Below are 24,662 nucleotides of genomic sequence, written 5' to 3' on the forward strand. Positions count from 1 at the left end.
AACGTCTCTTAGTTTTACCTGTTTCACCTCTAATAGGCCTCTCACACCTGGCTCCTCACGCCTCTCAAATGATCACTGCCCCAGTTCGGCTAAGCCCCACCCCTCACCTGGCTAGTCACATAATACTATAGTTGCTTCATTCCTCACAATCAAGCCACTTCCCGCTATGCTGCCACAGTTGTCTTTGTGAAACACACTTTTGACCTTCACCGCCTGTGAAGCAGGCTTGAACGAGGCCAGAAAGGCCGAGAAGGGCCCCCACCACCAGACCCCAGGTGACGTCCAGGAAGTGGTCGCCCTGCACCCAGCAGTGCAATGCCACTCTCACAAGTCCACATGCAGGCCACGAAGCAGCTCCAAGATTCGCACATGTCAAACACAGTCACACTGAAGGCAGAAGCATTTGTTCTGCCTCAGGGAACATCGTTTCTCTCTCACTTGAGTGTATCATTATGTTTTAGTTGATAACTAAACACTGTGGAAGCCATTGTCCTTGTCCTCAGAATATCCAAGATAAGGGTCCAAAGGCTGTACACTTAAAGGTTGCGTAGAACGCGATGTTCTCTCTCAGTGCTCCTTATCTAGTGCATACATGTTCTGTTTTCCTTTCTGGCAAAATCGGCCACTGCAAATTACATTCCCTAGAGACTCTTTATAGACATCTGAATAAAAATAAATGTAATTCTGCAGAAAGCCTCAACCTGCTGCAACTGAGACTCGGAGGCATTTAGGGAGTAGGATCATTTAGAGACAGGGTTTGAACCTAGTCCTTCTGCAGCCAAATTCCTTGCTCTTTCATTGATACCAACATTAATAAATAACTCGTACTTATTTTTGCCTCTATTACACTATAAACTCCACGATGGCAGAGACCACATCTTTCCTATGTGTTACTGTGTCCAATAGTCCAGCACAGAGCCTGAATCATCAGAGGAACATAGTAAATATTAGTGAAATCATGGATGGTGAACTAGCCCTGAGCAACACTGTAAAAGAGGTGACCTTTGTCATAGGCACAACAGTCACCCCTCTAACTCCTTTGCGCTCTTGGGTAATTAATACGTGTCACCACCCTTGCGGGTGCTTTGTCCCACCCCATGCAGGTGTCTTTCACTACATATCAATGTCAGCCATTTCTTCCAGGTTCATTTGTATTTAAGCTTTATTTCCAAATAATAAATGCTAGATAATTTTTTTAATATCCCCAAATCCCAATTTGCCTCCCTTAATAACTCCCAGAAATAGGGTAGCATGCTAGGGGACTTGTTAATAGGTAGCAGGCCCTACGCCCTCTGGAGGAGGCTCAAAGTTGGAATTGTTACGGCTCCAGATGCTGATGGGTAGTCAGTCCCTGCAGATTCCTGGAAATACGGAAGCTGGAAAAGTTGGTGAAGAACCAGTGTGGTTCAGTAAAACAGCTTTGGCAGTGACTCTGTGTATACTGGAAAGAGATGAGCAAAGCTCTTACAATGGCAGCACTGCCTAGAAACTCAAAGAATCATAGGGTGCTTTTCCCATTTGAAAGTACAAAGCAGTTTTATCAATGCTATCTTGAAATCCCTTTATCGAGCAAAGTCTCCAATATAAACTCTATTTTTCTTTTTTCCTTTTTCTCATGGGCTCGGATCGAGATTAGTGCTTTCTAGGGTCATGTGTTTCCTTTTATAAAGGAACATGAAACCATCAGAATGTACCACCAGCCAAATGGGCATCAGGAAAAGAGACCAATATCATCTACTCTCAAACTGTCTTGGTGCATTGTGTACGTTAATGGGGTGGGCAATTTTTACTGTATCTGGCAATACGGTAAAAATGACATTGTAAGAAATGTTGATATTCATGAGAAACAAAAGGAAGATACATGCAAAACAACACAAAGAAAGAAAAGTGTAGATCTAAAAAGGAACTGAAATTTTTCTTGTTGCTTCTATTGCCCTTTTGCTCAAATCTCAGTGATGCCTCTTTGGAAGAACATAAAAATCTTTGGCATCAGTATCTATGCCTGGAATGTTTTAAAAGTTTATAACCTAGGGATGTTTCCTGGAATCTATTCAGGAGAGGAAGAGTAATTCTCCAGAAGATTTTATGAAATGTTATAAAACATATTTATTTAGATTATTAACTTTACTATATGGATTTAACTATATGTACGGATTACACTCTCTGCAAAAATAATCCTTTTTCATTACAACAGGAGTTCTCAACCTTGACATTTGGAGCTGGATTTCTTGGCTCCAGGACACTGCCTTTGGCCTCTATCCATTAGATGCCAGTAGGTTACCTCAGTTATGATGACTAAAAATGTCTCCAGGTGTTGCTGAACGTGCCCCGAGAGACAAAACTGACCCACAGTTTAGAACCACGGCCCTAAAGCAAGGCACTATCCTTGCTACCTGACATTTACTCACCAGCATAAATCATTAAAAAATAGCCAACTACCCTAGTTAATGTGTTTTAGATATACTATGGCAATCGCATTTCTACAATCTTTTCTTAGGACTTTTTTCCAAATAGAAATGTCCCCCATCCACTCCACATATGAAAACCCTAAGTTATAAAACTCTCAACCTGCATTCAAGTTGTAAAGGAAAGCTTATTGCCAACAGTGTTTAAAATCAGTAATGCTGCATAATCTATATGCACAAGTACTGAGTATATGCCCTCTTCGGTTGGCTTTCCAAAGACGTCTTTTCACCCAGCTCGTCTTCCCAGCTGGTCCATAAGTCCCCTGAAGGCAAAGCTGGTGCACAATTAGACATGAGAGAAACACACTTGAGTTGTAATCTCAAAACATAACAGCTGCGTGATTTTGGACTTTTTACTTAATGTTTTAAATAAATTTTTACATCTGTAAAATTTAAATATAAACAGCACATATCTCCTAGTGTTACTGAAGGGAATAAATGAAGTATAATGAAAAGTCCCAGGAACTCTGCTTGGCATTTTTATGTGTTTATTTAACAAACATTTCTATTGTATATACAGTGCATCAAGTACTTCTCCAAACACTCCATAATCTCATTTATTCCTCATAAAATAAAACCTATGAGGGAGATGTAATTATTACCACCATTTAACAGTTGAGGAAATGGAGACCTAGGAAAGCTAGATAAGTTGCCCAATACACATGGTTATTACACAGTGAAAGGGAGCGTGGAACCCAAGCCAGCCACTGCCAGACCCCTTGCCTTAACCACTGAGCACTATCCCCCTTCGGTATAAAATAGGCACTCAGTGAAGTTCTCCACCGTAAGTACTATGTTCACTTCTTTTGCAGTTCTTTAAGGCACTGAGTGACTACTAAGTACACACAGAAGCTCAGCGTTCATCGATGAGACGTCAGCAACAGAGCCTTGCTGGAATGAGCACTGGGTTATATTTCTGTAACGCTTATTTTCCAAAGTTAAAATTTCAAAATTGGCATTTCATTTTGTATCTGGAGATTGGGATTGCTCCAGTGCTCAATTTCAAATCCTTTTGCCTTTCTTTTATCTAAACTATTTCATAAAAAACATATTAGGTGAGGAGTGAGAATCAAAAAGAGCATCTAAGGAATCAGTAAAATTTATAAAAACCCTCAGACACAACCTCGGCAAAGAAATTAGTCATTTAAATCTCCATGTCACATAATTTTTACTTTTAATAAAATTTTAATATGTGAAAGTATATAAAATAACATAATTGTTTTCACATAAGTACTTGAATGTTTAGAGCAGCAGAGGTATTCTCTCTGACATAAAAACTTGAAGGGCATACTTTTCTTAAAAAATTTAAACACTTAACCTATTTTAAATTTAATTTCATTCGATATTAATTATACCTTTACAGTATAAAAGTGGTACATGATTTTTGGTAAAGAGAATTTACTTAGTATATGAAAAGTAGGCTGCATATCACTCAGCTTTATAAGTGAAGTTTTTCCTTCATTTGGTGGAACATTAACATGTTAAAGTATGCATTTGAAAAATACAAAAAAGTATTTAAAGAAGAAGCAGCTCAAGTTTACAACATATATGTAAAGAACTAAATGAGTAGGATCCATCGCTGACGGGTCTTGAAGAGAAGAAGAGACGAATGGGACTCGTGTTGCTGTTAGTATGATGATGTGCTCTTTGTCTTGACAAGCACCTGCTCATACTGTCTCACCAAAGCACCGCTGCCTAACGTACAAATGGAATATAGCTCTGTTTATCCTCTTGAATAAATGTGGTGAAAATCCACCCAGTGGTCAACTGATACTATCAGAATGTCACAGGACAGTAGTATTCACTGGATTCATCAGATCTATAGGACACAAATACATACACACGAAGCAAAAACACAAAGTTGAATAAAATTTAAGTAACAAGGAAAAGGACTAACTGTACTCATAAACCATTTTACAACTTAATAAGCTGCATAACATTCTAAATCAATGAGCCAGTAGCAGCAATGACTTCCCGGCACATCCCATTTCCTCACTGCGTAAAAAACAAAGGCGAGAGATGAGAGGAGAGGAGGACGTGTGTCCTGGAACACTCTATTCATTTTAAAATTACCTTTTATAGCCCACTGGGAAATTATATCTCTACACTTAGAATTTTAAAAATCTTGGGTGGATGCTCAAAAACATTCCAAAAATATTAGTAAACCAAAAGTCACGTTCAATTACAGCCTGAGCGCTGGTGTGAGGGAAATATTTGATTCAGAAAAGATATTCTTGAAGGTAGCCGGTGGCTGGAGGCCAACAGCAGTGCCACTTACAAAAAATAGCATTTGACTCTGCATAATTAATCCAAGAAAAGATTAATTGGATTAATCAAAAGTGTTATAAGTCTCTGTACATTGAAACCCAAGCAAATTCTAGATGCCCATAGATAGAAATAACCAGAGGTATTTATTAGTCACAAGAAATGGAGTATAAACTTATTTTTAAAATTCTCTCTCTAGTGAGGCCCCCCCAAAAAAGCAATAGCCAAGAAGAAAGATATAATTACATATATATATGCATGTGTGTGTATATATATATATATTTAGTCATCCAAAATTCTCTGGGATCTCACAGCTATGCCAGACTCAAGATCAAGGACCTATTTCCTAAAAAGGGAGTGAGACACGGGCCCCAGGTCCCAAAAGGGCATGGGTAGACTGCCACATGACAAGGGCTACCTGGGAGTCTGTGAGGCAGCCCAGGAGTGAGCTGTGCCCAGGGGTATCTAGACAATGGAAGTACCATTCCACTGTTTGTTTCTATCAAGCTAAAAAAAAGAAGAAGAAGAAGAAGAATCTATTAACTTGCCCAACACAGAAATTCAGGATGGAAATTTCTTGTCTTCAAGGTGAAAAACGGAAAATTATCCCCTTGCACAGAGTACCCAAAAAGAATATTCTTTGGATCATATGAAGGTTTATATCAGTTGTAATTGAATAACAATAAAAATTTTAAAAGTTTTAAAAATTAAAAAATTTAAAAAAAGAAATCAATGTCTTGTGCTGATATCCAAAATATTTTAACAATAAGAGATAATATTTATTGAGTGCTTTCTATGCCTCAGGCATGTAAGTGCTTCATATATATCAGCTCACTGAATTCTCACATCTCTTAGATGAGAGGAAGAAGACAGAGAGAGGAAACTCGCCCAAACACATGGGACTGGGGAGTAGTGTTTTGCCCCTGGAGAACACGATTTTTCATAAATCTGCCTCTTCTCTGGAGATTCTGATCACTGTAGAGTTCAAGAATGGCTATTAGAGAGGATAATATATTTTCATACCAACTTCGACATCACTCTTGCTGCTGACAGAGATTCTCAAGAGATTCCCCAGATGATGTTTCGTTACATACGTACCCAACACCCTGTCTGTCTTCCAATATTGACAAATGGAAAGGTGGAGTTCTAAGCTCCTTTCCAGAGAATTATTAACACTTCATGTGGAGATTCTTATTTCTTGAAGAGGTTTAACTCTCTGGGCTGTCCCAGAGGTGAGTGGATTGTGGTGGCTGCATTGGAGAGACAAGGCTGGAAGAAAGAGTGTACCTTTCCTAAAACTTACATGGCTTTGGATTTTCTTAAGTTTTTACAAATGTTGGAAAGGCACGCTCCTTGCGCACTGCGCATGGAATGGTGACTACAGGGTGGCCATGGAGTCTGGACTCGAAGCACCGTCACCCTGAACGCAGGGGTCGGGTCTCCCTGGCGTGACTGGGAATCACTGGGAAGACTACCCAGAGAGCCATTTCAGCACCTCCCAGAAGTGGAATCCGGGGTCCGTGAAAAATCCAGGGTTTGATCCCAGTGGTGGAAGTGACCCTTATAACAGGCCCTGCTACCCATTTACAGGCAACTCTATATAGTACCTAGAAGACCTGTGGGTCCTTGGAGAAGGGGAGATCACCCACATTCCCCCACCTGTTCTAGTGACCGAGGGCTCAGAGTCCAAATTAGTGAGGAGTAGACAAATCAGGTAAGGCGAGATTTCGTGGACCTGGGCGCTGTGGAGATGATCCATTTCACTACACTGGCATGTGTTAGCTCTTAGAGTAATTGGTCTCTAGAACAGCAAAGCCTTGCAAAGTAACGCAGTGCAGTAAGAGAAATTAAATGCATGCCAATATTTAGTACTTGATAGCTACTTTCTATTTGAATATGTAGTAGGAATCAACTTGCAAGGGAACTTTCATGTTTAGTTCATATCATCTTCCACAGGCTCCGTATGCACCCCTCGGGTCACACGGCCCAGGCCAGGTGGTTGCTGACTCATCTCAGACCACACATCACTGAAGGAGAGGTGCGGACCCAGGTGTCTCTTCTTCCCTCGAGACCACAGATGGTACAAACCCAAGGTTCTCCATGAATCCCACAAGAAGCCAGGTGGCCTAGAACATTTTAAATTCTCCCATTCCCTTTGAATCACCCTGTTTCGTACCTATAGTCTCTGACAGTGTGTGAAAGGTGTCCATGTGAACTTCCGTTTTGGAGAACAGCCCGGTTTTCAATAATCAGCATTTATCTAAAGGGTACGCAGTCAACCTACGGTACACTGCAGGTGTGCCGTATCTCAGCCACAGCCCTTGGCAGACGAAGAAAATAATATGTCCCAATGTTGCTGTTCAATGAAAAGCAGACTCCCTAGCGTTATCTTGCCCGGGTCTTAGCGATGTCTCAAATGTCACAAAGTCACAAATTAGTAAGAAGGAGAATTAAGTCATATTAAAATACTTATGGAGGATAGCTTTGTGTGTAGGAGGGAAATAACACAGCCGTGAATGTGTGTGCATTTATAGTGCATTTCATACATTTGATCATTTAACTTGCAGTATGCACTGTGACCTTTGAGACAATAAAACTATATTCCCTACTTCTTTTCATTGCTTGCAATGTGGTATAATCATGATCACTGCATAGAGGAATTTAAAATTTCATGCATAATGTGATTGTGGTACAGGTTAAGGCATTTGTGTTTATTTTTATTATTCTTCTCAGTGATGATGTACCAAATCAGGTCACTCATCCTCTACAGGAATTTTAAAAAATAAAAAGCATTAAGATGATTATGGTTATTTCATTTAAAAATAATAATATCAGCAAAACCCCAAAACATAGAATCTTTGTTTCATTTTAAAATATTTAAAGTCTTTTCTGCTCATAAGCTCTACAGACTCAGGCTACACAAACACAAAATGGAAAAAATTGCCTAGATCTTATCTCTCAAAATGTGGTCCATGTATCAGCAGTGTCTGCGTTATTTGTATGTTAGCATCTACTCCCCAGACCTACTGAGTCAGAATCTGCATTCTGAACAAGATCCCCTGGTGATTCATATGTACCGTAAGGTTTGAGAAACACCATTTGGGGAGATGAGGTCAGCCTCAGACCTGCAAACGGCCCAGCCATTTAAAAATTGGGAACTTGACACAGATCTTGCTAGTTTATCTGAAATAAAACATCTTTTATGCACAGAGAAATTATGAAAGGCAGAAGCTGAAGTTTCTCAAGAAAGCCTTCAAACATTAAGCTTATGAAGGTCATAAGCTTACAAAATTGGTTCAACTATGATTTCATAGTTCTCCCAAGTGTATTTATTTATTTTTTCTTATACTTTAAATGTTGGCATGAAGCTCAGTTGTCTCCTGAACGCTTAAGGAAAGTAGATCTATCTGCAATCCTACAACGGTCCCTAAAAGACCTAATGTGTGTGATGCTAATTTTGAAAAGAGAAAGAGCTCAGTTTCCAATGAGACCGGACGAGAATCCTCAGCACTATTATGCATTTTATGCATAATTGGGATATTGAACACACCTACCAAGGTATGGTATTTATAGTTCCCAAAACACTGTGGTATTCATTTTCTGATTTCATCTTAGGGAATGAAACATGACTTTATTTAGTTCCGAATTCTGAGACCAGCCTCCATTATCACACGTGACCTATATCTTCCCCAACATGTTTCAGAAGCAGCAGAAACTCAGTGAGGAAGCCACCACCGTGTGCCAGCTATTTCATTTGGTTATAAAATGAGGTGTGGGACCATGGACATGAGCTTCATTTCATCTACACACAAAGCAAATTTTATTACCAACTGAAATTTTACAGTCACTGAGGTCATTCTGAAAACATATATTTCTGTTAGAAGAGGAAGGGAACAGTACCTACTACAGAGGTTCATAGGAATCCACCCAGCACTTAGCACCCGGTGGGATGCGGATCTGCTCTCTGCTCTTGTTACCTGTTCGTTACCTGTGACATGGACTACAACCTCCCAGAGCTTCAAAAGTGAGAGTTCTGTTCACACAGCCAAATGAATGCAAACTACCTATTTTAAAAATAAGACTATGGTGAGTCAGGTGCAAATTTGAACTTCAGACTCCTTTTTCATATGCCATCAACATAAGAGTATGGGGAAGGGCGGGCCCCGGCTCCAGGTATGACAGGTACATCGGAGCATCCTGGGACGAGCAGCTATGTCTGGGAAGGTGCTGTCTATTCTTGGCTGGCCCTTGCCCTCAGGCTTTAAAAACTAAGAAATGAGTGAGATGTTATGACTAAAATGTCAGCTCTGACCCCGCCAAAGATAGCTTATGAGGTGCTGCTGATTTTACTATGATTTTGAGAAATGCAGTATGGTACTTCTAAATGAAGCTAGTAAGAATAAGATTTATCAAGGCAAAAAATAAAAGATAGATAAGATAGATATAATGTTATGCTTACAGAGAGAGAGAGAGAGGGAGAGAGAGAGAGAGCGCCAAAATGGGTATTTTACCAGGAATCACTCATTTGATTTGGGTGGCGCCCTGGAGAAGCCCCCAAAGAAAAAGCTGACAAGCCCAACACTAACGCCATTCTTCTTCCCAAACACGTAAAACTTTATGGAAATCTGCCTTTTTAAATGAATGCAGACACTATCAGGAGCAGAAGAGAGCATAGGTTTCTGTTATTTTGGTCTTCACATATCTTAGACACTTTTTCACAGGCTTTAGACAACTTTGATGCACACACATCCCCCACTCAGCTGACCCTGATACTTTTATAGGTCAAGCTCACCCGGCAATGCCACCCCAACTCCTCCTAGAAAAGTGGCAGCCCATGCCTATACCTTTTCTCACTATCACCCCCTCCGACGTCTCAAAAATAAAGTGTTGGCGCCGTGTAGTGTCCTTTCACTTTTTCACACTAACCGTAGAATTTATTTCTCTAAGACTCTCCCTTGTTCTTTCTTCTTATCTCTTCCTGACTTTCTGCAAACTCATTAAGGTGATATAAAGGGTTGGCAACAATTCCTTCCTCTGGCCGAACAAAAAAAAAAAAAAAAAAACGTTTAACTCAAACAAAACAAAATCAAGTTACAAATGCTGAACGAAAAGTTCAACAGAATGGGCTAGCACAGTTCTTTCTCCTAGTGATTAATCTCCAGTGGCTAATCCTTCCCTGGGTCCCTCACCTTAAGAAAGAAGCTTCTAGAGATCAAGGGTCTCACCTGTGGGGACCCCAAATGTGCCTGCTCCCTGGTTCATGGGATGAATGAATATCTCACGCTCATTTTTCATGTCAACTCAGATAGATATAAAAAAGACACTTGCAGCCTTCCTCTCTCCCCTGTGCTAAGTGTAAGAATCCAGGACCAAGACACCCGCCGCCTCTGGAGAAGTAGTTACGCAGTCAGACCCACAGCAGCTGAAGGAGACTCTCGCAGAGAACCTGCACGGCTCTCGGGCTCCTCGGAAGGGCAGTGACACCCACTGTCACTACGTGACTGAGCTTGCTGCCGCTTCAGTAAGAGATGACTCTATCTTTTTAACGTCACACCAAGTCAGTAACTTACATACCTGGCACGTTACTGATATAGAGTCTCTAGTAGAATGGCCTTAAGAATGGCTTTTCTAACTAATAGTGTGACCTCTCAAGTTGTACAGCCTGGGCCTTTCCCAAGGTCATAAAGGATAACCTTTTTGAAACATGGCTTCTCATGTGGCTTCTCTTTCATACGAGCCTTCCTTCCAGTGAATTCTCATTCGAATGATGGAAATGCAAACAATCATAAAGAGCAAAATAAGAATAACTTAAGAAAAGCATTAGCCAAGGAGTGATTAAATGGGTTAGACTGAGGTGGGGCATAAAATTTAGAATATACGCCCCCGGTCCAGACTAGATGTGAGTTGCCCTTGTCCCCCCCACCTGTCATGCTAACCACTGCTCATCCAGAGTCTTGCATTAAATTCTGCCCCCTGTTCACCTCTTTACTTCTCTGCCTTTTACCAGCTGCCTGGACGCCCTTCTTCATTCACTGAAGTCTTGAGCACAGAGCCCACATTCTTCTTTTCTTCGTACCTAACTCCTCTCTATTGGCCCATTTTCACTGTGATTTCAACAAGTTCAAGTCCCTCCTGGTCCTCAAAATAAAAAGCATATTGCCACATTCGCCTCCAATATGCTTAATAGGGTTTGGCCAGAAAAAAAAAAAAACATTTTTAAAGATCCAATTGTGTAATTCTTCCTATGGCATGCATCTCTGATAAAATCTCAGATCTTCATCTTTGTCATATCCGTGTGTATCCTCCTTGACCTACTGTCTCTTCTCTAACAACACTGGACGTGTTCTCAGTTTTCACAAGCACTCTGCTGCTCTCACACCCTTGAACATGCTGTTTTTCTCTAGGTCTTCGCCTTGTTCTCATCCTCCACATGCTTTTCCTTCAAGTACCCTGTCCTGGCTTTAGCAGGGAAGCAAGCCTTCGCTATTTCCCACAATGACAAACTGAATTCTCCGTGCTTTCTCCAAAACCTGTTCTGAGGGACAGATTGCCCTTTGTGTGTTTCAGAAGAAATCTAAAACTTTGCCAAATTCATCATCATCATCATATTTATCCATCTTTTCTTTGTATTCCCACTTCAGTGACCGCCAGCCATTGGAGAGGTAAGACTGACCAAGAAACTGATTTCGACAGCATGGAGAAGGGTACTGCCAACAAGTTAATGCTACACTGTTCTCAGGCTCTGGTTCACATCATTTCAAACTGTCATCACCAATTTCTGTAGCTATTGCCACACACACGGTAAACACACTCAGAGAGACACAAGAACTAGAGAAACTGCATTTTTAAAATCCTATAGTCACAGTAACTTCCAGAGGCAGCTTGTTCGAAGTCAACTCAGCACTCTCCACAATAGAGTTAAACAGAACTTCTTAGAACGCCAAGGATCTGTATGAGACAATCATTTTGTCTGACTTCAAGCACTCGCAACTCATGTCAAGTGAAGGTAAAATCCCATTCCAACAGATATAAGAGCATCAGAGACCTGTTCCAAATGCTACCATTCAGAGATCTACAAAAAGATAACCACATTTAAAGAAGAGACAGCTCCTGGCTTGTTGAGGAACTCAAGCAACTGAGTAAACCATAATTATGCATTTTCAACAGAAAAGTAAATGATGGCACTTACGCATGTCACCGAAGGCGCCCTTTGTCACTTTGGTGGCACGTAACACCACCACCGTGAACTTGTGGGAATACTGGTGCTCCACCTGGAAAGAAAATGACAGCAAAACTTAAAAATAAACTTCCAATGTCGAATCCAAATAAACCAGTCTCATTGTTTCCTTGAGTCTAATTAAAAATATTCCAGTTGAAAGGAAGTAACACGCATACCAGAAACATTCTTTGATCCGCAGGCTGTTCCCTTCTTGATTCTCTCCTCTCCCCCATCATAGAATTAGTGAGGAGCTTAGATCACGCTCTGAAGTGTCACTAGAGCTTGACTATGAGGAGTCCTCTGCTGTTAGGGTTACCACGCACTTGGGAAAAAATGTAAATCAGGACTGTAGTCCTCCTAGGAGCACAATCAGGCTTTGTACTGGATGACTAAGAAGCCCTGCCTTAGAAAAGCAAGGTCAGAGCAAGATGTTTGCATTATTTAGGTTTGTTTGTTTTCATCATTACTGTTCATTGAAAATCTTTTTTTTTTTTTTTTTTTTTGGCAAGACATTTCCAGAGTGGTTTTCAAAATCCTTTGGACCCAAGGCAGTAACAGGTAACCCACTTATATTAATGTTAATGCATTGGTTATAAACCATTTGCAATAGTGGTAAAAGTTTCTAGTAGCCTAATAGTTTGCATGCACATCATAAATACTAACAGGTAGAAGGCTTTATCAAACACTTACTGCAATTTAGTTATCGAACAACTCTAGCCGACACACAGAATGGGGAAGCAGGAACATCCACAGTTCTCTGAACAACTGAAAAGTTACAAGTCTTTATCTGAAACTCAAGAATTTTTGTTTTCTTAGAGGCCCACATTTATAAGCTACTCCTACCATTCTCATTTTTAACAGACTTGCTTAACTGGTTAAAAACTCCATTATGGATTAAAAGAAGCTAAAATACTAATACTACTGACCAGTGAATAATAACAGTCTAAAAACAAAGAAGCAGAAAAATATGGTAAAAGACAGAGTCGTGAAAACCAGAATTAGTGGGATTAAAAGTTATACAGCATTCACCCTTTCTCAAAATATCTTTCTGTCAATAGAGTAATTGATATCCAGATTCATAACTTAGCATCGAGGAGAGGTGAAGTCATGAATGATGAGCATATTTTATTTGTAAAGGCAGAGAAGCATGTAAAACCTTTCAAGAGAAATACTTTCTGTATTTAAAGAGCTCTGAGTAGCCAAAGTTTTGTGCTACATAAACAAAATTATCAATCATGAGGAAAACATGAACCCTTTTTTAAAAAAGTATATGGCCTTAAACTACAGCTAAAATTCACATGCATGCATTTCCCCCCAGGGAAAAAAAAGAGGGGGAGAAAGAGAGAATCCATTACTACAGTTGGAGACTTCAATACCCCTCTCTCACAAATGGACAGATCCAACAGGAAGAAAATCATCCAGGACCTCACTGAACTCAACACCACCATCACTCAACTAGATATGATTGCCATCTGAACACTATTTCATTTCATCCAGCAATAGCAGGATACACTTGCTTGTTAAGTTCAGAGGGAATATTCACACAGTGTCTCTCACTCTACAGTGGCATTAAACTAGAAATCAGGAACAGAATGATAGCTGGGAATCACAAAGTACTTAGAGATTAAATATTACACTTCTAAATAACACATGTCAAAGAAGAACTTACAGGAGAGGTTTTAAAATATTTGGAACTAAATGAAATTGAAACTACAATTTATCAAAATTTGGGGGAATACAGTGAATGCAGTGCTTAGTAGGAAAGTGAAAGCATTAAATAATGTACATCACACATATTTATACATATATAAAATATATATTTAAAACACATATATATGTGTATATATATGATCTAATACCAGTCATCTAAGAGTCTACATTAGCAAACTAGAAAAAGGACTATTAAGTCCAAAGTAAGCAGAAAGAAAAATTAGACCTGAAATGAATAAAATTGAAGTTGGATAATCAATAAAGAAAATCGATGAAACCAAAAGTTGTTTCTTAGAAAAGATGAATAAAATTGAGAAGCCTGTAGCCAGGTAAATAAGGAAAAAATGATAGAGAACATAAATTACAAATATAAGTGGATGAGGGAAGTTCAGAACAGATCCTACGGACATTAAAAGGATAATAAAGGAACAACTTGAAGCCCAAAATTTGATAATTTAGATTAAATGGGCCAATTTTTTTAAAGATATAATCTGTCAAAAGTCACATAAGTAGCAAGACAATTGGAGTAGAACTACATTTATAAATATATTGAATCAGTACTTAACCTTCCAAAACAGAAAGCACCAAGCCCAGGTGGATTCACTGATAAATTCTACCAAACACTTAAGGAGGAATTTGCGCCAATACTCTTTAATCTCTCCCAAAAGATAGAAACAGAGGAAATAGTTCCTAATTCATTCTCTGAAGCCAGCATTACCCTGATAACAAAATCAGAAAGAGACATTGCAAGAAAAAGGAAACTATAGACCAATATCTCTCATAAACACACATATAAAAAATCTCAACAAATCTACCAAGTAAAATCCAACAATATATAAAAGAATTAATAACCACAACCAAGTGAGGCTTATCCCAGGTATGCAAGGCTGGTTCTGCATTGAAAAATCAATTAATATAATGCATTACATCAACAGACTCAAGAAGAAAAATCACCTGATCATGTCAATTGATGTTGAAAAATTATTTGAAAAAATTCAACACCTATTCATGATAAAAACTGCCAGCAATCTAGGAATAGATGGAATGTCTTCAATTTGATAAAGAATATCCATAACAACCCTGCAGCCAGTATAATACTTGATGATGTAAAACAAAGCTTTCCTACAAAGATCAGGAACAAGACAAGGATATCCCCTCTCACTACTGCTTTTTGGCATTGTACTGGGTGTCCTAGCTAATGCAATAAGATAAGAAAAGGAAATAAAATATATACAGATTGTAAAGGAAGAAATAAAACTGTTTTTGTTCACAGATGATGTAATTGTCTATATAGAAATCCCAATAGAACTGATTTTTAAAACTCCTGGAATTAATAAGTAATTATAGCAAGGTTGTAAAATATAAGGTTAATATGCAATCTCTTTCCTATACCAAAAATGAATAAGTGGAATTTGAAATTAAAAACACAATACCATTTATATTAGTACCCCTCTGCAAAATAAGATACTTACATATACATTTTAACAAAGTGCATAATGTCTTTGTGAGAAAAATGACAAAATTCTAATGAATGAAAGCAATGAAGATCTAAATAAATATAGAGGAATTCTATCTTCATGGATAGAAGACTGAATATTGTCAACATATTAGTCCTTCCCAACTTGATCTATAGATTCAATGCAACCCCAATAAAAATCCTTGTTTATTTTGTGGATATCAATACACTGATTCTAAAGTTTACATAGACAGGCAAAATACCCAGAAGAGCCAACATAATATTAAGGACAACACCAAAGTTGGCCCGGGCTGGTGTAGTTCAGTGGATTGCGCATGGGCTGCGAATCAAAATGTCACCAGTTGGATTCCCAGTCAGGACACATGCCTGGGTTGTAAGACCCAGTAGGGGGTGTGTGAGAGGCAACCACACACTGATATTTCTTTCCCTCTCTTTCTCCTTCCCTTCCCTCTCTTTAAAAAATTAAAAAAAAAAAGACCAAAGTTGGAGGACTGATGCTACCTGACTTCAAGACTTATTAAAAAGCTACAGTAATCAAAACAGTATGATATTGGTTAAATCACACACAAATAGACAAATGGAATGGAACAGGGAGCCCAGAAATAAAATGACACAAATATGGTCTACTGATCTTTGACAAAGGAGCAAAGCATGATACAATAGAGAAAAGACAGTCTATTTATCATATGATGCTGGAACAACTAGACGTGAACGTGAAAAAAAAAAAAGATTCTAGTCAAATGATACCAGGGCTTGAAAGAGAGTAAGTAGATGCTCTTGAGATCCAGTTTAGGGATTTGTTTTTTCCACTTAAGAGAAGCCACTAATAATTATCATATGTAATAGTACACCACCCCAAATTATCGATGATCTCTTTCCATATCCTAGAACTTCTAATACTATATGGGTTTTCAAACATCAAAAACTCCCTTGTAACATAAATTATTAGCAATATTTTTATCTATTATTTAACACAATTTTTGAAATTGCTGCAAATGTACTCATATGTCAAATGTTTATTAATGCCATGTACAGAGAAAGACATTGTTATTTTAAGGATTCATTGAGTATAAACCATATGTTAGACATTCTATTAGATGTAAATTCTTATTTAATTTTCCCCAAACCCTATAAAACAGGTGTTACTAGTTATAGTTAAGGGTGAGAGTAATGTGAGATTCTAAGTGGTTAATTTCCCAGTATCTTAGAAATAGTGCCAGTTAGACTTGAGTTAGAATCCAGTCTTGCTGTTCCCAATATTTTCCTCTTTTTACATTCCTTAACTTGCACAAAGAATAATACAAATAGGAATACCTTTAATAGTAGAAGAAAGCAGTGTTCCTTTGGTAAAGTGGTATAGAAAGTTATAATCTAATCAGTCTATTATATCTGTAGTTGATCTGAACTCCCTCTATTAATTGGGTTATTTTGCCTATCATTCAGCTTTACATTTAATTTGCCTTTATTTCCATTGGCCTCAATTCTGTCTTTTTAACTACTTATATAACGAATGAAATATTTGCATACTGTTGACAAGAAATAAGGGCAAACCAACTCTTCCCTGGTTTTTTTACAAGTTCATTTTGGAAACATCATAAATCTTCAGGTCACCTATAAATTATTTTCAAAACAGAAGTGTCAAAACCAAGCCAATCTCTAAGAGCTGTAATGATTAATAAGAGAGTATCTATGTATAAAGTACATGCAAATTCTTGGAGCAAAGGGCTCAGTTTCGAGCAATGATTATCTAAATAGTTTTTGATAATCCCTTGCCATGTTCCTGGGGCCAGTATCACATAAATTTCAAACTAGTATGAACAGAGCTAGCTTCTGACTTGAATAGGAGACTCTTCATTCTGTCTCAGGGATGGTGCCAGAGGAAATGATGTTACTGAATCCACAACCAGCGTTCCCAAGGCAACTTATGACTCAGCCCAAAAAGAGATGCCACATTTCAATTGAGATGTCAAATGTAAGCTCAGCATACTGACTTAGTCACCAAGAGTAAGCCTTGCCTTCAGGTCTTGGATTACCTTAATTTGAGGGTCTTTCTTCACCTATAATATTTTCCATAGTGAAAATCACACCACTTTTTCTTTTCAATATTACAGTAACCCAGTCATTATGGAAACAGCTACTGCATTAAATTCATTCTGAAGAATTATACTGACATCCGTAACTAAAATGATTGGACATTGGGAAAAAGAATCAGTCAATTTGTACAAAATCAATTTGATGATTGTCCTAATCTGTTAAAAGCTCTACTGTTAGAAAAAGAACCAAAGAAATAATCACAAAAATAGTACAGAAATCTCAGTCCTAAAAACAGAGACTGTGATCACCACAATCAGCAACAGGCACTGCAAACAGGTCTTAGGAATGACTTTATAACTTTATGTTTTTATTTATTGATGGGGGGAGGCAGAGAGAGAGAAAGATCCACCCATCGTTCCACCATTCACTCACTCATTGGTAGACTCCCACATGTTCCCTGACCGGGGATCAAACCCACAACCCCAGAGCATCGGGTTGACGCTCCAACCAACCGAGCTACCCAGCCAGGGCTCAGAAAGGGTTTTTTCTTCTTTTTCTATTTTTTGTCAAATAATGAAGGTTTATTTCTTTTTCTCCCCCCTTTCTTTGTGTTGTTGACACTAATACAGATGTTCCCATCCCCTCCCTCCCCCGCCTTTTGGCCGCCTCCACCCATTGCTGCACTGGCATTACCCCAAGAGTCGCGATACTTTCTAAAATAAGATGCTTATTTTTGGTTTGACTTTGTCGTGTGGAGTTTCATTCTAACACATTTAAGAGGCACAGGCAGTGTGCTACTGTTTGTCCACATTTTTATAGAAACAATCACTTTATATATTTGCAATTTATTGTGCTATTTAGCCTTGCTTTACAAATTCCCAGTCTTGGATCGGCTATATACATACAAGTAATCCTAATGTCCAAAACACCTAAGTTGGCAAAACAATTTGTTAGTTCTAGCATACATCATTAGCAGAAAACCATAATCAGAAATATGTTTTGAGTTTCCTTTGTGAAAATAACTTTCCACTTGCAATAAAATATAGTAGTAAAATATTATATTATAATATATATGTCTTTAAATATTAAATTAAGTACTGAGTTTATTGTCACTGAAATTAGAAGCTTTTAATCAGGATTACTGGGGCAGCTCTAGTGTTAAAACCAATACAAAATAATATTTGATGAGGACAATGGGGGTCTAAAATACTCATTTAATGATTCATCATGAACTTACAATGATAGCTTATCTTCAAGATAAATTTTACCTATAATAAAACAATCATGCAAAATTTTAGCACCTACATTTTAATTGAGATACAGATTCTAGCCCAAGAGTAATTAAGCAGCCATAGTGCCATGCAAAAAAAAAGTTCGAACATCAGCTTTTTCTCCTACTTTGGTCCCCCTGCAGAAATCTCCACTCTGCTGGAATAATTATGGCTGCGTAAAGGACAGTGAGGAGTACATACACCTTCACCCCCACCCCCAAAAGGGCTTCTTACAACACATGAAGTAGCAGGTGCACTGGAAAAGTTGTCCTCACACATTCTGAAAGACCCTTTGGGTGGCAGAGATCCTTTTGGTTCAGAAGTACTGACCTAGGTGACATGTCATGTTTATTCACATCTAAACCTGTTAAAAGATGTCTTTGCATTGATGATGTTCAGATGTGAATGTTTAGTAGATCCAACAGACTTGGAAATACGAGTATAGTTACAGATGCTATTTGGGATCATTCATTCTCACTTTAAGGGACTTCTTAAAAACCTTCTCTCTGTCTTACTTGTTCTTTTCATCGAGCAGTAAGTGAAAGGTTCATAACTAAAAGACACAGACAAAAGTCATAAGGGTATTGGCAACGGCATTGAAGGTACAAGGAACCCTCATGAATGAATTAGTGACTAAAAAGAGAATCCAGTCCTGGCTGGTGTGGCTAATTGGATTGAACACTGGCCTATGAAGCAAAGGGTCACAGGTTTGATTCCCAGTCAGGGCACATGCCTGGGTTGCAGGCCAGGTCAGTCCCCCAGTAGAGGGCGCATGAGAGGCAACCACACTTTGATGTTTTTCTCCCTCTCATTCTCCTTCCCTTCCCCTCTCTCTAAAAATAAATAAATAAAATATTTTACAAAAGAGAATCCAGAAAGATCCCTAGCTTGTCAGAACACAGCAGCTGTGAACCAGGAAGAGGGGCCACACCAAGTGCAATCATGCTAATGCTTTGATCTTGGACTTCCCAGCCTCCAGAACTATGCGCAATAAATTCGTGCTGTTTTTCAAGCTATCCATTCTGTGATATTTTGTTATAGCAACTTTAATGAATTAAGACATTATGTTTGTATGTATGTATGTATCTAATTATCTGTCTGTGTATCTCCCATTAATTCTGTTTTTCTGAAGGACACTGACCAATACAATAACAAAAAACTAAGATAGGAAGGCCTTCACCATCAGGACAGAGATCAGCAATCAAGGAGCACACAGAAACCTGGAGAGGCGAGTGCTGTTTTGCCAAGGGGGCGTTTGGTGTTTCAGAGAAAAGGAGACTCAGACACTGAGCAGCCGTGAAGGAGGTGAGCCTTCTAAAGATAAGGGCCCCAGTAAGCCACCCCCTTGTTTCAAGTGGAAAGCTCCATAGACGTACCATAGGAATGGGACTAACAGCCCGTCTGTGGAACAGCAGCCCATGTCAGTGCCACCCAGGGAGCCCAGAAAACGACTCACCTAAAACTGGACCGACCTTCGTTCCAGACAACTAGCTTCCCTAGGAGCCCAACAGAAGCAAATAAATACCTCTCTGAAGAATTATTTGTGCAGATAATTTTTCATGATCATGGTTCAGCAGAATCAAACAAAATCAAAGATAATTAGGAAATTAAGAAGGGATGGCCCCAAGACAACATACCAGCACAATTAATTAACACAAAAGCAGACCCATCCATGGAACAACCACACTAGAGCACAAGGAAATAGAAGTCAAGCTCAAGTATGACTGCACGGGACTAGAAACTGTTTGAAAAAATGGCTGAGATTTTTTTAAAGAACCAGACAGAAATTTAAGAATGGAGGGGTAAACTCGGTGGCTTTCTAGGGATTCCTGACCTATGCTTCATGGTAAAGAAGCAGACGCGTGGACAATACTTGAAATGTGTGGACTTTGGCCCCAGGTTAGAGGCTTGTGGCAGGGACTGACTGGTATCAGGGAAGGTGCGAAGATTATCACTTAACTGTTCTCGTCCTCACTTTTCTAGAACTTGTCAGTACTCACAAAAACATCTACTATGGGCCATAAAGCTCTTTACTTGTTTGTGAACTGTGCTGTTTGTGGTAATAGCAGTTCTGTCACCTTTATTTCTGATTTCCCAGTAGCCACGTCTCATCTTCGGGAGTTTCCTGGGAATACCTTACCCTCTAAGGTCTCTCAAGAATGCCTTTGTGCACACGACAGCTTATTTTGGTAAAAGCCCCGTGACACAGACACAGCGGGTGCTATTCACCCCTGTTTGCCATGTGAGGCAGCTAAAACCCAGAGTGTAAGTGCTCGTAAGCACGTAACTAAGGCCCGAAACTACCACTAGAACACTAGTTCTTTGATTACTTACCCGGTGTTTTTTTTTCCCCCTTCTATGTTACCGTCATAATCCAGAATAATCTCTTTATACTTTTTGGGTAAATTTTCCAGTCATCTTACCACGACATTTTCAAAGTTCCCTGCATTTTAGCAAGAGGTCATGCTAGGACCCACAAGGCTGGCTCTCTCTCATGTGAAGACAGCCCCTGTTTCTATGGGTGTGGGGTATGCCCCCCTGCGGCTAATAGGTGGTAGGAAGACGTGTGGATTTTTTTTCCACTCCAACAAAGTGACTCATATTTTCAGAGTAAAAAGACAGAAATTTTTATAAGTGTTTTATACTTGATCTCTCCTTGTAAAATTGATGTCTCCCTGGCCCCCCAAAACCTCAGTAAGTTCTGCAGACACAAATACTCTTCAAGCTGGAAAGCACCTCACAGCAACTCTAGACATAGGGAAACTGAACTCTACCATGTAGTTATCACTCCATTTTCTAGCACATTCCTAAAAGCAGGCTCCATTGGGAGCCAGCGAACTTGCTGGCTGAATCTGCTGCATTATTAGCCCATGGGATTCTCCAGTGTGGGACTGCACCACATGCGTGAGCATGAGTCCAATTGCTGGGCCTGGAGGCAGCCCAGACTGTGTCAGCCCGTCTGGCACCGCTCATTCCCAACTGGCTGGCTTCGTTTTCCCCACCTTTTCTCTATACCAAAATTGTTCGGTGTTGAGTGTGCTTGTGTGTATATTTTGAAAAGTGTCTTTCTGTGAAAACTACAGCAGGGAATGTTGTCCCTCAAAAAGTTTGTACACACACACAAGCACACAGTGTTTCATAGAAGCACAGCAAGAATAAGCAGAATAAGCAAACCTATGAAGCTCTTAGGATCTCTGCATTTAAAGGGCTGTAAATTGAAACACTGGTTAAGTGTTCCACTCAGATGCTGGAGAAGGTAAAGAAAATGTGAGACAGATACATGCTTTCTGCGTACTTCGCTGAAGGTGGTGCGGTGAGAAAAGTTAATCTGCACATAAGATACAGAAACTTAATTAATAGGAAAGGACAACTGAAAAGAATATACTTTCACTGTTTAAATTCATCTATAGAAAAAATCATAATTGCGAAAGTACGATATTGTTTCAGAATACAATAGTTACGTCATTTTAAACTCAGTACTTGCTTTTCACAAGAACAACACTTTAAAGAGAAGGAAAAATATAAATTGAATATAAAAGGATGCGTATAGTAATCAGAGAAACTAGAAGGGGTTATATTAATAAAGGACAAAGTAAAATTTAAAATAAAGTCATTGTTAGAGATAAAAAGGGCCTATCGTAATAAAACATCGATTAAATAGAAATATATACAATTTAGAAGTTTATGCACTGATACCATAACTTCAAAGTTCACAAAACAACACTGAATATGGACGATATTGTTGCATATGAAGGACGCACCAAAATAGACAATATGTGCAGCCGTAATCACGTATGAACTTATACAAACAGAATCACGCATGCAGAGTATGTTGTCTGAACACAGTGGGATTAGATTAGAAATAAATGACAGAGACAACTGCAAAGACTTACCCAATGTTCGCAAATTAAAAACCACAAGTCTGAGTAACCCATGTGTCAAAGAATAAATCAATAAAAGTTAGAAAATATTTTCATTAAGCAATTATGAAAATATGACATTTCCAAACTAATAGACTATTCCTAAAATAGGTGGTCAAAAATTAATTCAACCAGAAAGAAAATAAATAGTTAAAGATTAAAAAGGAAGAAGAATGGCATTATTTACAGGTAAGAGGAACGTGTAAGTTGAAAACCCAAAAGAATCCCCAAACAATTAGAATTATAAAGAAATGTAGTAGGTTCGCTGGATCGACAAAATAATCAATGTCCATATAAATGCAACAACTAATTGGAAAATGAAAGTTATAATTACCTTTACAGTGACACTAAAACATCAACTATCAAGAAATACATCTAACCCTGGCTGGTGTGACTTAGTGGAGTAAGCGCTGGCCTGGGAACAGGAAGGTCACCAGTTCGATTCCCAGTCAGGACACATGCCTGGGTTGTGGGCCAGGTCCCCAGCTGAGGGTGTGTGAGAAGTAACTGATCAATGTATCTCTCACACATGGATGTTTCTCTCCCTCTCTTTCTCCCTCTCTGCCCCTCTCTAAAAAGTAAAATAAATAAAATCTTTAAAAAATACATCTATAAAAAGATACAAGAGATTTCTCATGAAAACTACAATACACTACTGGAAAAATTAAAGATGGTCTATGTAACATTAGTTTGGGATTAGATTCATGGGTTGTTAATGAATTGGAACATTCAATATTGTTACCATGTCATCTCTCCCCTAACTGATCTATAAAAATCTCAGCAGTTTGTATGTGTGTGTGTAAATTGACAAACTGATTCCAAAATGTATATGGAAATGCAGAAGACAGAAAATAGCCAAGACAACCTTGAAGAAGGAAAAGCTGGAGGATTTCCATTACCACAGGTAAAGACACATTTCAAAGCTAGAGAAATTAAGACAGACCAGTCCTGGGGACAAACACAGGCTAATAGACTAACAGGACAGAATAGAAACCAAGTCACACACGTGTACGGCTGCCTGGTGGAGAGCAAGGCACCCCTGCCATTTAGTGGGGAGCTGACAGTTACCAGTGGACGAGATGAATGGTTTGTAGTATATTCAGATAATAAAGTACTACACGGCAAGGCAACAGTGTAAAATTCTGCTACTAACAACAACATGAATGAATCTCACAGATATAATAATAGAAGTCAAATAGTGGTTACCTTTGTGGAGTTTATTGATGGGAAGGGACATGAGCAACTTTTGGGAGATACTTATAATGTTGTGTTTTTTATCTGGATGATAGTTTCATGTGTGGAATACATATGATAAACACCATCAAGCTGAACAGTTAAAATTTAATCTCTTTATATGTGTTATACTTCAATATTAAAAAGTCAAACAGAAAGAGAAGCTTTCAAAGAAAACTGAGAACGAATCAACAGCAAAAAAAAAAAAAAGAAAAGAAAAGAAAAGAAACTATACCTGAGAAATCTGAAACAGAACCAGAGAAAGCTGAATTGGTGAATGAGCAGCAGCAGACGTAGGGGTGGGGGCGGGATGGGGGCACTAAAGATGCCATTGGGTTCAACACCGAAGAGGCCCTTGATGGGACCTTTTTGTGAAGTGGAAGAGCTGAGAGCAGTTTTTGGTGATTCGGGCTGTGCGCAGAGGGGAAGAAGGCACAGCAAAGAGCCCTGACACATCAACCCGTGCTATGCAAGCAGGGGAAGAAAGAGCGTAGTATCTAGAGAGGGATGGGGGGTCAAAGAAAAGTGTTTCATTTTACGTAAAAAAGAGGCTGTAGATTATTCCTTCATATCCATAAAAACTATTTCTAGTCCCAATAGACCTATCTGAATCTCTAGTGTTAAATTCAGCAAAGAAATTTCTCCTCTGCTTTTTTTTATCAGAAGAGAAAATTCATATTTCCAATGGAGTTTGAAAAATTAAATCTTAAAATTTGAACTACTCAACTGTTTTTTTTTTTTTTGGTTGTACTTATTTTTCCCTTTTTTTCCTTTTTTAAAAATATATTATCAGCCCTGGCTGGTGTAGCTCAGTGGATTGAGCATGGACTGTGAACCAAAGGGTCACCAGTTCAATTCCCAGTCAGGACACGTGCCTGGGTTGTGGGCCAGGGCCCCAGTGGGGGCCATGTGAGGAGCAACCACACATTGATATTTCTCTCCCTCTCTTTCTCCCTTCTTTCCCTTCTGTCTAAAAATAAATAAAATCTTTAAAATATATATATAGTTGACTATGCTAATACAGTTGTCCTATATTTTCATCCCCTTTATTCCCCTCTGCCCTTCACC

At 38.8% G+C, this 24,662-nt stretch overlaps 1 protein-coding gene across 3 annotated transcripts in view; it reads right to left on the reverse strand.

Annotated features, from left to right (window-relative positions):
• The window catches only part of PLA2G4A (phospholipase A2 group IVA), a 141,746-nt gene that overhangs the window by 88,732 nt on the left and 28,352 nt on the right, over positions 1-24,662 (reverse strand). For 2 of the 3 annotated variants that reach the window (XM_045188663.3, XM_045188673.3), the window contains exon 3: positions 11,920-12,001. In XM_045188663.3, the coding sequence (XP_045044598.2) occupies positions 11,920-12,001 (82 nt within the window). Of the gene's footprint in view, positions 1-11,919; positions 12,002-12,125; positions 12,278-24,662 lie in introns of those variants that run through there. The other variant, XM_024551459.4, reaches the window with a different exon arrangement.

The sequence above is a fragment of the Desmodus rotundus genome, chromosome 12 (genome assembly GCF_022682495.2).
Source record: "Desmodus rotundus isolate HL8 chromosome 12, HLdesRot8A.1, whole genome shotgun sequence".
NCBI lineage: Eukaryota > Metazoa > Chordata > Mammalia > Chiroptera > Phyllostomidae > Desmodus > Desmodus rotundus.